General features: G+C 37.6%; 1 protein-coding gene across 2 annotated transcripts; it reads left to right on the forward strand.

Annotated features, from left to right (window-relative positions):
* The first annotated feature begins 730 nt into the window (after nucleotides 1-730).
* On the forward strand, nucleotides 731-15,927 carry LOC103487257 (probable UDP-N-acetylglucosamine--peptide N-acetylglucosaminyltransferase SEC). 2 transcript variants are annotated; one of them, XM_008445522.3, is made up of 28 exons: nucleotides 731-1,167; nucleotides 1,705-1,850; nucleotides 2,011-2,109; nucleotides 2,194-2,244; nucleotides 3,043-3,159; nucleotides 3,461-3,517; nucleotides 4,270-4,389; nucleotides 4,521-4,583; nucleotides 4,709-4,787; nucleotides 5,121-5,230; nucleotides 5,342-5,395; nucleotides 5,481-5,548; nucleotides 5,653-5,755; nucleotides 5,958-6,160; nucleotides 6,623-6,719; nucleotides 7,191-7,262; nucleotides 7,355-7,431; nucleotides 7,507-7,623; nucleotides 7,703-7,787; nucleotides 7,863-8,030; nucleotides 8,481-8,591; nucleotides 8,669-8,755; nucleotides 8,847-8,974; nucleotides 9,064-9,146; nucleotides 9,269-9,374; nucleotides 9,471-9,617; nucleotides 14,972-15,092; nucleotides 15,164-15,927. In XM_008445522.3, the coding sequence occupies exons 1-28, from the start codon at nucleotides 993-995 to the stop codon at nucleotides 15,275-15,277; spliced, it is 2,958 nt and encodes a 985-aa protein (XP_008443744.1). In that variant the 5' UTR covers nucleotides 731-992; the 3' UTR covers nucleotides 15,278-15,927. The 2 variants fall into 2 exon arrangements, with proteins under 2 accessions (XP_008443744.1, XP_050937154.1); XM_051081197.1 differs by lacking the exons at nucleotides 731-1,167; nucleotides 1,705-1,850; nucleotides 2,011-2,109; nucleotides 2,194-2,244; nucleotides 3,043-3,159 and adding an exon at nucleotides 4,155-4,204 and having other exon boundaries at nucleotides 3,478-3,517.
* The last annotated feature ends 1,051 nt before the right edge of the window (nucleotides 15,928-16,978 follow it).

Genomic DNA, 16,978 nt, shown 5'->3' on the forward strand with positions numbered 1-16,978 from the left:
ATATAGAAAACGGTTTTTAAAAATATAAACGTTATAAAATATAGTAGAAAATCTTAGTTTTATTAGGTTGAGAGAGCAAACACATTTCTGAAGGGTATATTCTTATTTAAAAGGAAGGAAATTTGTTAATCCTAAATCATTAAAGATTGAAAAGTCCAAAGCCACAATTTTGAAGAATAGAACTTTATATAATTAATCATCACAAAATGGTTGATTCTCGTTTGGGTTTTCCTTTTATGTAGTCATGTAATCAGTGGACGATTAATGGTATTAGTAAAATCGTTTCCGCAAAGATAGATTCTTACTTTCACCAATCAAAGCAATTCACAACTTTCATTGACACTCGAATCCCAGACTTGTGAACCATATCAATATTCCGATCGTGCTCGAAGGTTGAAAAAGAGAAAGAAAACAGAATCTGGACATAGTATCAATCGAAAGAAGAAAAAAAAAAGAAGATTCTGAAATACATAAGAAAGTAAAAAAAAGAAAGAAAAAAGAGAGAGAATTCTATAGAACTTTAGAAGAGGAGAGAATATGGGATCTCATGCCAAAATTTCTTGATACACCTCCCACCCACTATTTTCTTCTAAATACGTGTCCATAGGAAACGAATCTAATATCACAACGGCTCAATCTGAACCATCCACGTCAACGCTCCAGATCTCTCCTCTCTTTTGACCTTTTTCTTTCTTTCCTCCTATTTATACGCATTGCCTCTCTCTAATTTCAGCTTCTACAAGACAAATCCCTTTTTCGACCAATTCTTCTTCCTCTTCTTTCTCTCTCTCTTCCCACCATATTCCAAGAAGAAGTACTCGAAAATTCCAAACTGACGTAGGGTTTGGTTGGTTTGGTTTTTCCGAGCTTTCCCATTTCTTCTTCGATTTGATTTCCTCTCTCTGTTTTCTTTTGTGGCTTTTTGTCGCTGGACCTCCGATCTGGTTGGTGGCAGTGACCAATTTTTTTGATTCTCTCAAAAGATCGCGGTTATGATGTCGGTACAAGGCGAGGTTCGCCATCAGCAGCTGCTGCCAGGGACTGGGGCTGTGGTTGGAGTTTCTCGAGCTGCTTTTGGTTCTGATCGCAACAGCGAATCGTTTGTGGGAAAGGGGGAACCCCCATCTCTCAGCCTGGTTACCTTCGAGAGTCCTGATTCTCATGAAGGTTTGTAATTTCGTTTCTGAATTGGGATTTGGGGATTTGTGATGAAAATTTAGTTATTTAGTTAAAGCCCACCTCTTGGAGGTGCTTAATGCAGTGGTTAGTTGATGATAATTTTGTAAATCGGTGTTTCTGGAGGGGATTTCTTTTGTGTGGTTTAACTCGTTCATGTATTGGGGATGCCATGCTTGTGTCCGCTAGCTTTGGGACTAATTTATTCTTAGATGTCTATTCTGTATACTGTTCATGTCATTTGCAGGAAAAAAACTGTTTTGGCAAGAATTTTTATGGGGTTACTTGCATTCTTGCTATTGATTTTGAAATATATTTCGAACTAGAGTTTTCATTCATTGCATCTTAACTAATATCAAAGAGAAGGAAGAACAAGAACTCGAGGAGGAGAGAGAGAACCCAAGTGGTTTCACTTCCCTGCCCCGTCCTTGTTATGCTGTTTACTTGACACATCAAAAATTAAATAAAAGTATATTTTTAACTTCTATTCTTTAAAATACTTGTTCTAATATCATGTTTGTTTTATAGTTGATGAAGAAACCTATCTGGCTCTTGCTCATCAGAAGTATAAGAATGGTGACTATAAGCAGGCGCTGGAGCACAGTACTCTAGTATATGAGAGGAATTCACTTCGCACGGATAATCTTCTTTTGATGGGTGCCATATACTATCAGGTATTGTGCTCTGCATGGCTAGGCCTCATAGTATGATGAATTGTTGTTAATAAAGTTACCTATAGCTTTTATTCACCAATTCTCTTAGATTTCCTTATGCTCAATTCTCAATGCTGTAATGATTCGATATTCAAGTATATGCTCGACTATTTCTTTACAGTTGAGTGATTTTGATATGTGTATTGCGAAAAACGAAGAAGCTCTCCGTATAGAACCACGTTTTGCTGAGTGTTATGGAAATATGGCTAATGCTTGGAAGGTAATACTTGTGATTGTGCTTGGCATTCTAATTGTTCTTTATACGCAATGGGTGTTGATGCTACTGCCATAATGTTCCATACAGGAAAAAGGAAATATAGATCTTGCCATTCGTTACTATCTACACGCCATTGAGGTTTGTAAAGATTTCCGGTCCCTTTTCATGTAAAAGTGATGCTGATATAATGACTATTAACGATGACCATACTAACTTGTTATTTACTTCTTTTATACTTGGGCCCATAGCTGTATAGATGTAAATGCTCTCCTTTTATTTGATAAACCCTCATCAACTGCACAGATTGTTGATAACGGTGTTGTTGTATGTGAATCAATGATTTTCACTCAATATCAGTTGTTGTAGTGAAAAATTAACATTTTCTTGAGTCAGTTTCATCTGGAGTTTTGAGTGTAGTGTGTTATAGAGTTCAATTTTCTAGGTCTCTTGGTCCGTTAGTTAAGGTTTATACTATTGAAGGAAGTAAATAGCCTTCTTAAGATGGGCAAGGCTTGGCAAAAAGGCAGTGATGGCTTGTTATCTGATGATGATGTCTCCACCCTATTTTATGCTCTAGATGTTGATTACGGAATTTAAATTTATTAACTGTTGGAACTTACTTTTCATATCATGATATCATCAATGAAATGGAGGCTCTATCTTTCTCATAAAAAAAAAAAAAAGAATACTTGGAGTTGGGATCTATGTATTTCTTTCTGGCTAGGAGTGCTTGCTTTATTAGCGTTTAACCTTGTTTGATGGGGTTGCTTGAAATAATTTTTGGGGAGTTTCTTCCAAATTTTCTAATTTGTATTCTTTTTCTATGTGGCTTGTGGAGAGTTTAAGGGCTATTACACTCGAACTATGCTTCTAATTGCTCCTTTCACTTTGAGTCTGTGCAAGTGTGTTCCTCAACCTATTTTGCTGATGCTGCAGCTTCGACCCAATTTTTGTGATGCATGGTCAAACTTGGCTAGTGCATACATGCGGAAAGGCAGGCTTGGTGAGGCTGCACAATGTTGTCGTCAGGCTCTTGCATTGAATCCTCTTCTGGTAATTTCTCACCCCCACTCTTTTTCTGGTCCCTTTTCTTAACTGGAGCCCCCATTTTGATTTTTAATTGGGCTTTTCTTGGGGCATTTTTCATAGTCCTCATGTATTCTTTCATTTTTTTTCTCAATAGAAGTCTGGAGTTTTATGCTGATTTTTTTTTTTTTTTTTGTTTCTTTTTCTCTTAATCTTTTTCTTTTTCTCTTCTACTATCTAGTGATGTTTGGGTTGCTATCATGAAAAATTAGCTTCTTTGAAGCAACAAGAATTTTGATACCTTCCTTCTGTGTTGAATGGAAAATAGGTTGACGCTCATAGCAACCTCGGGAATCTCATGAAAGCACAAGGGATGGTTCAAGAAGTAAGTACCTTAAAGTATTTTCTGAATTGCCCCTTTTAATTTCTGAATGTGTGATGGATAGCCGAAAGTTCGATGTTCGGGATCTGGGATCTTGAATCATCCCTTCCCAATAGACTATTTAAAATGCGTTTAACCATGAACTTAATCGATATTGTGAACAAGTGCATTTATATGTCAGATATGGTTTTAACTCTCCCAACAAAATAATTTCACATAAACCAAAGTAATTTCCTTTATGAGAAGATAATACTAAAAGGGATTGGATCTGAAATCCTGCCTTTTTCTCTTTACACAATGGATATCCTCCTTTTTTATATTTTTGTAACTTCTATTTTTCTTTAAGAAATTGAGATATCATATTTGTAGTTAAAATAGTAAAAGTAACATCTTAAAGGCTTTAGGGATGAAAAATCCCTAAGCCTTATTTAGAAAAGATGGAAAAAAAAGGCCATGAAGGAGAGCAGAGATAGTACGAAAATAATCAAATGAAGTGTCAACTTATGTTTGTTTTTAGTAGTTGGGAGGAAGAGTGTCATCTATTGACTATTATTTAGTTTTTCATACTTAATGTCCCTCTTCCTCCAGTAAAGTTACTAATTGAAACAATTCATTTGTGGAACTGTGTTGGAATCCACAGTTCGATACATATTTTCAATTTGTTATCTTCAGGCCAGGGAACAGATGATGGTTGGTCTTGTTGTTACTTCCATGCCAAGTCTGCAAATTGTCAAGGAAACTAACATTTTGTGCAGGCGTACAGCTGCTACCTTGAAGCTTTACGTATACAGCCTACATTTGCTATTGCATGGTCGAATCTTGCTGGTCTTTTCATGGAATCTGGTGACCTTAACAGAGCACTTCAATACTACAAGGTATTCTTGCTCTTTTTTACTTCACAACATTTCACAATGAAACACACCTTCCATTAACCTGTGCATGGAGGTTTTTTGGTTGCCTTTATCACTTGTCTTTCTGAACGTTTTTGTACTTTTTAATCTTTTAGGAGGCAGTGAAGCTCAAACCCCAATTTCCAGATGCCTACTTGAATCTGGGGAATGTTTATAAGGTAAGGTGTTGTATGCCTTATATGAGCAGGTCCGAGGGCTGCAAGTGTTTGTCCTTGCGTTGGAGAGTGTCTCCTCTACCCTGGTATTAGAGAAAAAACAAGAGGTTTCTTTTGCTTTTTTCCAGGCTTTGGGAATGCCTCAGGAGGCAATTGTGTGCTACCAACGTGCCATTCAGATGCGACCAAACTATGCTATAGCTTATGGTAAGTGTTCATGCTTAATGAGATGTTTTTGAGTAAGATTATTGTGACGTGGATGCATGGATGCCCCTTGAGCTAATAATTTTTTTTTTGTAAGATCGGGGAACATTCTAAGAGATAACCCTTGAACCATGTTTTAAGTTTGGCTTCAATCAATTTAACTGTTCTTGTTTTATGTGAAAAATCTTTTGGGCTGAGCTTTTTCCAATCTTGTGCCCAAGAGTGGTAGCTTAAGTTGCACATTTGAAATGTATCGTTTACATCTTGTTTTGTTGTTTAATAGCTGTCTCATTTTCACCTCTGCTTGTGGTTGACGTGTGTTTAACAATATTTCAGGTAATTTGGCAAGTACCTATTACGAGCAAAGTCAACTTGATATGGCAATACTTCATTACAAGCAAGCTATTACATGTGATCCTAGATTTTTGGAGGCCTACAACAATTTGGTTGGTTCCACATGATTTATCATCTTAAGTGGCCATGAGTTTTTATTATGTTTTCAAATTATCTTCTACTCTCTCTTAACATATACTTTGTTCTGTTCTGCTATCTTTAAGGGTAATGCTCTTAAGGAGTTCGGCAGAGTGGAGGAGGCTATACAATGCTACAACGTATGTTTTTGTCGATTGTCATTCTATTCTTTGTTTAGTTTATGGTTATTGTTTCCAGTGATTAACATTATGTTGCTGCATGAAGCAATGCCTTGCTCTGCAACCAAGCCACCCACAAGCTCTTACCAACCTTGGGAATATATACATGGAATGGTACATATTTCACTGTCTATGATTACGATGTTATATATTCATTGGTATTCATTTCACTGCTTCTTTCAGGAATGATTTATAAGAGCTGACTTTTGTACCTACAGGAATATGGTGCCTGCTGCTGCTTCATATTATAAGGCCACACTTCGAGTAACTACGGGACTGTCAGCCCCCTTTAACAATCTTGCCATCATATACAAGCAACAGGTAACAAAGTCAGAGATGCTTTAGTCTTTTTTTTTTTTTTTTTATTTAATGGTTCGAATAACACCAAAGAAAAATGGACAATAGGAACGAGTAGAAGTCCCAACAATAAGGTTACAATAGAGAGGAGCTTGGGAACTGTTAGAATAGTTTGATTTTCCATTTAGAATTTCTGTCTCTAACCCATCAACTCAATCTACTGCAGGGAAATTATGCTGATGCAATTTCTTGCTACAATGAGGTCCTTCGTATTGATCCATTGGCAGCTGATGGCCTAGTGAATAGGGGTAACACCTACAAGGAAATAGGTAGAGTGAGTGAAGCAATTCAGGACTACATACGGGCCATTAATATCCGGCCTACCATGGCCGAAGCCCATGCTAATTTAGCTTCAGCTTACAAGGACAGGTATATCCTCTCTCCCTCCGAAGGCAAGATTTTAACTGTGCCCCTAAAATTTTGGTGCAATTTGTCTCATTTGTAAATGATTTGATCATGTTGTCATCAGATTCATGTGTAAAAAATTGTTGTCATCCTGTTTAATGGCTTGTTAATGCTTCGATCTGAAACAATATAAGAGAGTTTACTGCCCACCTGGTTCAAGGTGGGTCTTGGCAGGACTCTGAAATAAAAGAGGTGTCCATATGATTTTTTTTTTTTTGGAGCTTTAGTTTTCAGATCAAGCAGACTGTTTTCTGTAATGTTTGAAGTGGCCGCTCCTGTTATACACAAAAGATGCGAATATTTAACATTACAAGTTCTTAAAATGGAGCCAACTGGTTTTCATTCACTTTTCCCTCTATTGGATGAGGACAAAAATGGTGACTGTTTGTATTGGTTTTAATTTGGTTTAAATTCCTTGGGCTATAGTGGACTTGTAGAGGCTGCTATCAAGAGCTATAAACAAGCATTGCATCTGCGGCCTGAGTTCCCCGAGGCAACATGCAACCTTTTGCATACTTTACAGGTAATGTTACAATTTCAGTTACATTTCCCATGGTTTTTAGTTAAACAAAAGAAGCATGAACTGTATATTTTTACTGGAAGCATGGACTGAAAAAAGGTTTCACTCATCTCCATTTAGCCTTGTTTTATTTCTTCAACTATTGTGTTTAACATCAAAATTTTGCAGCCATAAGCTCCCCATGTTTGTTGCTTTTGTTGTCAACTCTTCTTCTATGCTGTTGTCTATATATTAGCCTATTTGCAACATTTTGGTCTAAAGCTGTTATGAGTGAATGCATGTGTCTTATGAAGCATGTCCTGGTTCACCAAGTTTTCTACATTGAGGCAGAATTCAAAATTGGCAATTGGTGTTACTTTATCCTTGTTTTTGGCCAGCTTGATGAATTTCTTAGATTTTGTTCTTGGTGTTACGTTGGCACCAATTTATTGAGTCTTTGAAGTTTTGTGAACAAGAATATATGTTCTTTTGCAGTGCGTCTGCAATTGGGAGGATCGTGATAAAATGTTTGCGGAGGTAGAGGGGATCATCAAGAGGCAAATTAATGTTAGTGTGACTTATTTTTACTTTACATTCTCACTTTTTTTTTTCCAATTTCTATGCAATGTAATTTTTTGTCCGGCTACTCTTTGTTTCAGATGTCTGTCCTACCAAGTGTTCAACCTTTTCATGCAATAGCTTATCCGATTGACCCATTGCTTGCACTTGAAATTAGGTACAGTAATTCCCCCTTTGCATATGCTCTTCAAAATGAATGCAGCTCTCTTAAGTTTTCTCTCTGCTATTGCAGCCGCAGTTATGCATCACACTGTTTGAAAATTGCATCTCGATTTTCACTTCCTAGTTTCAATCACCCTTCACCAGTTCCCATAAAGCGAAATGGTGGGTTTGAGAGGCTTAGGATTGGGTACGTATTTACCTAAAGATACCCTTTCTATTCTTTAGAAACTGTTCATTCTACTGAAGCTCTGTCTGTTGAACTGCAGCTATGTGAGCAGTGACTTTGGTAATCACCCCTTATCACATCTTATGGGATCTGTTTTTGGCATGCACAACAGAGAACATGTTGAGGTATGAGCATTTTTGTTTTGACATATTCGAGAAACCTGTTTCTCCTGTTTCTTCTTCTGACTCCTTCCTCTTTAGGTCTTTTGCTATGCTTTGAGTCCAAATGATAATACGGAGTGGAGACAGCGAATTCAATTTGAAGCTGAGCACTTTGTGGATGTATCCGCCATGACATCTGATGTGATTGCCAAAATGATTAATGAAGACAAAATTCAAATACTAATAAATTTGAATGGCTATACTAAGGTATAGGTTTTTTATCATGTTTTTATTGATGAAGCTCAACTTCTGTTTAAGATTCTGTTTCTCTTTTATCTGATGATTTTTCTTCGGACATCGTTTTCTGAAATTATCTTGAAGATTGCTCTTCATTGCCTTGGATGTTCAAATAAATGTTTCCTCCTTTTCTTTTGCTTCTAATACTGAAATCATGAATTTGAGTCCCGGTGAAGTCCATTGATTATTGTATTGGAATGTAAACATAGAAAATAGGACAATATGTTATCTGTGTTGTTTGTGTACTATTTTCTAAGAGGACTTGCTTCTTGCCAAATGATTTTTGAGTTAGAAATGTAATGCTAACTTTTGAAAGCTTAAAGCTATTGGTTAAATATATTTGTTTATTTTAATTCTTCTTGATGTTTATTATTTATTATTATTTTTATAGTATGATAAATATTTTGATGCACTTGGCAGGGAGCTAGAAATGAAATATTTGCCATGCAGCCTGCACCCATTCAGGTATCGTACATGGGATTTCCAGGAACAACAGGAGCCACTTACATAGATTATTTAGTGACCGATGAGGTGAGCTTGGTATAGGTTACAATTTTATCTTCTTGATGGTTTTGTCAATTCTACTGAACTTATTTTTCTGCTTTCAGTTTGTTTCACCTTTACGTTATGCACATATTTACTCTGAGAAGATCGTTCACCTCCCACACTGTTACTTTGTTAATGATTATAAGCAGGTTAGTACTTTAAAATGTAATTTCGTGCTGCTGTGTTAGTTTCTTTATTAGTTTTGCATCTGCCTCATCTATTATTTGCTGTGCAATGCAGAAAAATTTGGATGCGTTGGATTCAAACTGCCAGCATAAACGTTCAGATTATGGGTTACCTGAAGGGAAATTCATTTTTGCTTGCTTTAATCAGTTGTACAAAATGGATCCAGAGATCTTCAACACCTGGTAACATTATTTCTGTATTTGACCATTGTTTTTTTCTATTTTCTTTTTTACAGTTTTTCATCTCACTGGATGCTTTCTACTGGTATCAGGTGTAATATTCTTAAGCGTGTGCCGAACAGTGCACTTTGGCTTCTCAGATTCCCAGCTGCTGGTGAAATGAGACTTCGAGCATGTATGAGAAATTTATTTAATATTGTTTTCAGTGGTGATAGAAATATTCTCATGTGCTGAGTTAGTTATGCTATTGACATTGAAAAAATAATTTCTACTGGTAAATGAGATTATCTTGTGCAGATGCTGTAGCTCAAGGAGTGCAACCAGAGCAAATAATTTTTACAGATGTTGCCATGAAAAATGAGCACATCAGACGTAGTGCTTTGGCAGATTTGTTCCTGGACACGTTAGTCATCATCTTCCTTCATTTCTATGATGATCCCTTACTGGTTTATGTTAATTACTTCTTTTGTTTGGTTACTGACATGATATTCATGTTCAGGCCTCTGTGCAATGCACATACCACAGGAACTGACATCTTATGGGCTGGTTTACCGATGATTACCCTGCCTCTCGAGAAAATGGCTACTAGGGTTGCCGGGTCTCTCTGTCTTGCAACTGGACTGGGAGACGAAATGATTGTTAGCAGGTGAGTATTTTATTATTGTACAACTTCTCTTGAGCTTGTGAATATCATTAAATATTCTGGGAACTTTTGCTGTTTGGTAATGGAAAGACTGGATGTTACCATACGGGTGAGCAGAAAAAAGGGCTGCTTCGACTTCTTTCATCTGTTCAATCTCCATCCTGTGGGTTTCTGAATGTTTTGCATGAGGAGAATTACGTTTAATTGTTTAAAAATCACAAACTACAATTAAAAGTAATGTGTAAGGTATCTCCTTACGTAATACCACCTTGAGTACAGAGGGAGCTTAACCTCGCTTTCCCCAGACTATTTTCCAATACCAAAAGCCTTCCAATTAACATTCTTCGTTCTATTTATAGACTGACCACTCCTCACTTTCATACAAGCTAGTGGTCCCCCATGTAACTAACTTTCACCTGTAACTATCACTTGTATTTCCCTTTTGACCCCTTCTAGAATATTTCAGTAGAATTGATGACCCAACATCACCTCTTGGGGTCAGATGAACCTTGTAGGTGGGGAACTGCTGTTGAAAATCTGCAGCGATCATCCAAGTTGCTTCATGATCAGGAAGGCCCATCCAATTTACAAGAAGCTGAGTGTTTGAGGATTTTGACGGAACCTACAAGATACATAAGTTCTGCCACCCATTCAAAGTCACCGTCAATATAGGAGTCCAGCCTGACTTGTTTTATATTTCTCCAACAAATTTCTTAAGTTGGGATACATGAAAGATTGAATTGTTGCTTTTGATGTAAGTTCTAATTCGCGTGCCACCTACCCTATTTTCTCAATCACCTTATGAGGCCAAAGAACTTCGGTATCAGCTTCTCATTCCGCTTATTGGCAACCGATAACCGTTGGTATGACCTAATCTTCAAGTAAACCTAATTGCTCACTTCAAAAGCAACTTCCCTTCAATTTTTATCGATGAACCCTTTCATTCACTTTTGGGCCACTGCAAAGTGTTCTAAGAACATCCATTGTAACATCACGATCAATGAGCATTTGATCTATGGTTGCATTTGTAGTCTCCTAATTTCCATAGGTTATCAAGGGTGGTGGAGTCTGCCGTGAAGTGCTTTGATAAGGAGTCATCTTGATGGATCCATGATTTGTGGTATTATGTACAGTATTCCGCCCAATGTTGCCACGAAGCCCACTGTTTTGGTTTCTCACTACAAAGCAATGCAAGTATATTTCTAGCCCGTTGTTTATGATCTTTGTTTGACTTTTTGTCTGAGGGTCGTATGTTGTGCTTCAACGAAGGCTGGTCCCTTGAGAATTAAAGTTATGTCTGGGAAGGGATCAAGAAGATCTTATCTCGGTCCGTCACAATATATCGTGGAAGGCCATGGTGCTTGACTATTCCCTTGATAAATTTATCAGCCACAATCTTTGCTAAGTCGATCCACCACTACTAGTATGGAACAACTTCTTTTGATCGTGGGAGTCCTCCAATAAAATCCATTCATATATTGTCCTAAACACATTTAGGAACATGAAGTCGTAGTAGCCCTGCTTGACTCACAACTTGTGTTTTATTCTTTTCACACATTGTACAGTGCTCCATGTTCGTCTCCACATTTCTCTTCATGCCTTCCCAATACAATTTCCCTTGCACACGTTTGTACGTACATAGAAACCCCAAATGGCTACCTATCACCGAATAATGGTCCAAGTGTAATGCTGGAATTAGTGTAGAATTCCGGGATAAGACTAGCTTGCCTTTGTACTGTAGTGTATCTTGGTGGATTGAGAATTTCAAAATGTAATTGGGATCCATACTATTAATGGTTTTAAATCTTTCATCACTTTGGCCTTGACCACTTCAATGTCAACTAAGCTTGGGACACTTAAATTTGCTAAATGGGCAACCTTTGGCAATTGTGAAAAGGGCATCAACAACCTTGCTTTTTGGTCTCGGTGGGTACTGAATTTTGAAGTCATACTCTAGCAGTATGGAAACCCATTTCTGACATTCTGGTTGGATCACCCTTTAATCTGTTAAAGACTTGAGTGCACTTTGATCTTTTTGGATGATGAAACGTTGGCCCAAAATAGTTTCCATCTTTGAATTGCCGTATGTTCTCGTTCGTACATAGATTTTAGATGAGCATGAGGGGAAGTGTAGGACTAAAGAAGGTTGCGGGTCACTGCTTTTGCATTAGCACAGCCCAATTCCTGAAGCACCAAATTCAACTATGAATTACGGAGTAAATTTACGCAAAGCAAGCACTGATAATGTGATCACGACATTTCTTAGTTTGTCAAATGTGTCTTGTGCCTCCCACGTCCATTGGAGGCTATACGAAGGAGTTGAGTCAATGGTGCTGCTAAACTCCCATAGTTGGCATCAAAACACTGGTTGTAGCCAGTTAATTTAGGGAACCCTCTCAATTCTCGGAGGTTTGTTGGTGTCGGGTATTCTATCGTCGCTCTCAATTTCTCCAAGTCTGCGCGCCTTTTGAAACACTTCTCCAAACATTCTTGAGCTAGCCTGCATTTGTTTCCATTCAAATGTAGGGAGGTCTCTTGCAAAATTTGGAAAATGAGGTGTAAATGTTGCACATGTTCACCAATATTGGTGGTGTAAATTAGTAACCATAAAAAAGAAAAACTAGGATGAACTTTTGGAAATATGGTTGGAATATTTGATTCATGAGTGTTTCGAAGGTTGGGGGCGTGCATTAGACCAAAGGGCATAACCAAGAATTTGTAATGTTCCTCATGAGTTTGAAATACTGGTCTTCACATTCTAATTTGATGATAGCCTTATTTTAGATCCGGTGTAGATCTTTGACCCATGGAGTTTGTCAATTATCCCAATAATGGAATGGGAAAATGATTTGGCACTCTTGTATTGTTTAGTGCTTGGTATAGTCTCTATCAGCCGTCCTTGATCTTGAGTAAGGACATTACTAGCTTGTATGATTCTCGCCTATAGCATATCATCCACCATTTTTTCACTTTCATTCTTTGTACGATGTGTGTACCTGTATGGTTGTACATTCACTACCACTGCTCCTTCCACAATATCGATTTAATGATTGATTTCACGTGATGGTAGTAAGTCTCGACATCTGAAATAACTTGAGAATTAGCGGTGCATAAACTTTCTATTTGTGTATTTGGTACCAGGGTTCATGATAAGATTTTTCGGTTCTTTGTATCCCTCAGTGCCCGACATTCCACATAAATCCCTTGATATTTGTCTTCCCAGGCTTTCATCATCCTCCTTAGTATTACTTTGGTTTGTGTCAGCATCGAATCCCCTTAAGTATTGTTTTTGTCGTTCCTCTTCCTATCGTCATTGTTAAGAACCGCCAATCTACTTCTGTGACTACGAATGTTTGAAGCCACTACATTCCCGAAACCACTTCGACATCACCCAATTCTAATGGTAGGAAATTCTATATGATCATCATCTCTCCTATCGTTAATAATACTCCCCATTGTTCCTTTGCCCTTAATGGCCAATCCTGTTCCCATGGTTACTACAAAATGCATCGTCTCGACCATAGGCTATTTCCTCTTTTACTATTCTTTGGTCAATGAAGTTGTGGGTTGCTCTACAATCAATGATAACTTCTCTCTTCTTGATGTATCCTTTCATTTTCAATGTTTTCGAGGATGAAAATGTCATGATTGAGTTTAGAGAGCTTTGTTGCAACCACCACTTCCGCTACTCATTTGCAGCTCTACGATGGTCTTCTCATTTGCTCGATCTGGTTGAAAATTTCCACTTCATTACCTTCCTCATCTATGAACATACTCATACTTTCTAATTCCTTTGCTTGCACTGATGGCGTTCTCATCTCAACGGAAACATAAACCCTTATCTCTTTTGTTTATGAAATTGGCATTGGAAAGATGTCTCCTTGGATTTTCCCTTCTATTTGCTGCTGCCATCACATTTCCTAGGGTTATAGGACGTGTGTTAGGGTAATCTACACGTTTCGTTTCTCCTGCTTTCGTTATAACTGCTTTAGGGTTTACGAAGTGGGCTGAGTTGGGCCTTTTATTTTTCTTTTTTCTCTTCATGGGCCCTTTCTTTATTCTCATATCGTTGGGCTTTTTCATTACTTCACCTGGCTTCATGGTCTCTCAGCACTCCAGTTCGGTCTTGATTACTTGATTACCTCATCTAAAACCGTTACAAAAGTTTCGAGCAACACCTCCTCAGAGAGATGCAAAACTGGCGCCATCATCTTCTTGAACCTTTCGTAGTACTCTACCACCATCGTTTCTTGTTGGATTTTGAGGAATTGCCCCACCAATGCTCCCTCTTGTCACGAGCGAAAATGATTCAAGAGACGGATCTTCAGGTCTTGATACCCTATCCTCTTTCCCACCGTTCAACGCTACTCCCTCAAAGCTAATCACATATGGTTACTTTTTCATGGTCAATGAGTTTATGAATTTGGAAGTACTCTGCTCGAAAGAGCCACGAATGTGAATCATCTCCTTCAAAGATGGGCATCTCCACCTTTTAAAACTTCCTGCAGTCTGCTACGGTGACTTCTTCCGCTGTTTTGGTTCAATTGTCGACTCTACCATTAGATCAGCTTTTGTCTTCCCCTTTTTGGATGATGATCCGCTTACAACCTCGGACGACCCTGGTTGGCTCCTGATCATTGCTATTTCTGCCAAATAATGCTGATACTGATTTCAACAGTGCTGCCAACCTTCTTCAATTCCAGGTAGCTCGTCCACCCTACTCTTGAGGTTGATGTTTTCCCATTTGGTCGCTTGTGATTCTTTTCTGTGCCACTTTTCAAAACTTGTCCTGATACCAATGTGTAAGGTATCTCCTTACTACTTTATTACTCAGGAAAAAGGCTGTACGAAGGCTTACAAAAATACCTCAAGTACAGAGAGCTCAACATCTCTTTCCCCAGACTATTTTCCAATACTAGAAGCCTGGCCTAATTAACTTTCTTTATTCTATTTATAGACTGACCACTCCTCACTTTCATACAAGCTAGGGGAGACCCCCTGTAACTAACTTTCACCTGTACTTCCCTTTTTACCCCTTCTAGAATATATCAGTAGAATTGGTGACCTAACATAATGCTTCAGGTTCATCATTTGAATGTTTTTTCCCTCCATGTGACAGTGGTACGGTCAGAGTTTGTTTCTGTGCTGAAGTATCATGTTCAATGTTCATTGCAGTTTATGCTGCAATTTCTTCCATTGTTTACAATGATATTTTGCTTCTAAGTATGAATTGATATATATGGTCCTTTTGTAGGTTACTGCTTTTCTTATCCTCATGATCACCGTCGGCCTAACTTTTCCGGGTGATGTAAAAAGTATAGGTGGTTCTCTGATTTATTTTGTTTTGACATGTGTAGCATGAAAGAGTACGAGGAGAAGGCAGTAACATTGGCATTGAACCGGCCAAAACTTCAAGCACTCACCAACAAATTGAAGGCAGTGAGGATGACTTGCCCTCTATTTGACACGGCTCGATGGGTATGCCATGTGATTTAACATTTCACGTTTGTGTTTTGGGTTAGAAGTCACTAAACTAATTTCTGTAATAGGTGAGGAACTTGGAGAGATCATACTTCAAAATGTGGAACTTGCACTGTTCAGGGCAGCGTCCGCAACATTTCAAGGTGACAGAAAACAATTTGGAATATCCCTTTGATAGATAGGTAAGAGCGATGACACGGGATTGTATATAACAAAAGAGGGGAAAAAATTTGTGTATAATATGTATGAGGGGTATAATATATGTGTGGATCGAAACGGATGTTGTAGAGATGTCATAAAATGAATTGAGATAAAAGTTATTTGGCTACAGCAGCTCAGCCATTTCACGCCACTCATCTCATTGTATCTGTAAGCCTTGCTGGTAATTTTGATGTGATCTAGTCGTATCCCTTAATGTTTCGTCAGAATGAGAGTTTGCAGCCATTGTCAAGTGGAGTGAACAGGTAGATTGTTTCGACTTGATTCAGTTTGTTGTGGTATGATTGTTGGTAAAAAAGGCAAGCAGCAGAGTGAAGCACGTAATATACATTTGTTGGTGAGATTACAAAAGGAAATGTTAGCAGCAGGCAGCTGTATTGTTATTATTTTTCGAGAAACAGTGGCTGATTTTTGAGCCATTCTTTTATATGTTGGTATTCAAGGGGGATGAAGCAGTTTGATTTGAATCTGTTGCATGAGAGTTTTGATCTTTCTTTGAATTAGATTATAGAGGTTTGTGGAATTTTAAGCCTTAGACGTGGATGGGTAAAAAACATGTACATGTGATGGCTTATTTTCAGAATTCATTAATATTGAAGGTGCCTATTCTATATGCCTCTAGTATTTTGAGTGAGTATTTTTATAGTAGATTATATCAATACAAAGATAGAATTTAAAAAACTTCAAATGTACCTGATTCTCTAGATGGGGTTTACACCGGATATTATGGATGTGGATATCCGATAAATTTGGAAGGAATGAGCGAACACCAAGAAAGCCATTAAATGTTGGTGTATGCAATTGATTCTGTTCTCCTCCCATAATCAGTTTCAACCAGTAAAAAATTTAAAATTCTTTTTGGTTCAAATTATGGGTTTAAATTCGTGTCTACTAGATCCTGATCTTGATTTCAAAAGTGTCTAAATAGTCTATTGGGTTTTTAATTTTTGAAATTTGTTTAAGAGATCTTTGAGCTTTTAATTTCGTATTTAAGTTCAATATGTCCTTGGTTGTCGAATTTTTTAAACACTAGTGGAATACATTAGATTGGATACATGAAATGAATAATAAAAAGGCTGTTTTGAGTTAACAATTGATGTGGTAAAGGATGCATGAAATGAATAATAAAAAGGCTGTTTTGAGTAAACAATTGATGTGGTAAATTGAGTTGACCAAAATTTAATTGAGATGGACATTCACATTATTTTAACTAAAGACTTTGGTTTTCTCTAAAAGAAATTATCCTTTATTCTTTATATTCCTTTACGTTTCCCTCCACCTCCTTGTTCTCCATCCCCTCTGGAAGACTTTTCCCTTCTCCTTCCTTGTTTTTCTTTTCCTCGTTTATTTTCTTTGTTCTAAGAATATAGTTGAATAAAACATGTAACATCCAATTCCGGCATAAGATCGTAAAATTGGCCAACCACTGAAATCAGGAAGGAAAATTGAACTCCACAGCGAATTAAACTATTAGAGATCTTTAACTTGGGGGTCCCGTTTGCAATTTCAGAACGAATAATTGGCGAGATATGGTGCAATTGTGTTCAGGAATGGGGGTGCGACCGAGGTAATGGTATGACAAAGATGGGGCAACTAATGAAGAGAATTAATGATAAAAGTTAAAAGGAAGAGGGAAGAAAGAGTAAGAGAGAACCCCATGGGAG

The sequence above is a fragment of the Cucumis melo genome, chromosome 2 (genome assembly GCF_025177605.1).
Source record: "Cucumis melo cultivar AY chromosome 2, USDA_Cmelo_AY_1.0, whole genome shotgun sequence".
NCBI lineage: Eukaryota > Viridiplantae > Streptophyta > Magnoliopsida > Cucurbitales > Cucurbitaceae > Cucumis > Cucumis melo.

Coding starts and splice junctions, on each gene's coding strand:
- LOC103487257 (XM_008445522.3), top strand. CDS start 993: ATGATGTCGGTACAAGGCGAGGTTCGCCATCAGCAGCTGCTGCCAGGG. Junction 4,584..4,708: donor ATCTGGGGAATGTTTATAAG/GTAAGGTGTTGT, acceptor GCTTTTTTCCAG/GCTTTGGGAATGCCTCAGGA. Junction 5,231..5,341: donor TGGAGGCCTACAACAATTTG/GTTGGTTCCACA, acceptor GCTATCTTTAAG/GGTAATGCTCTTAAGGAGTT.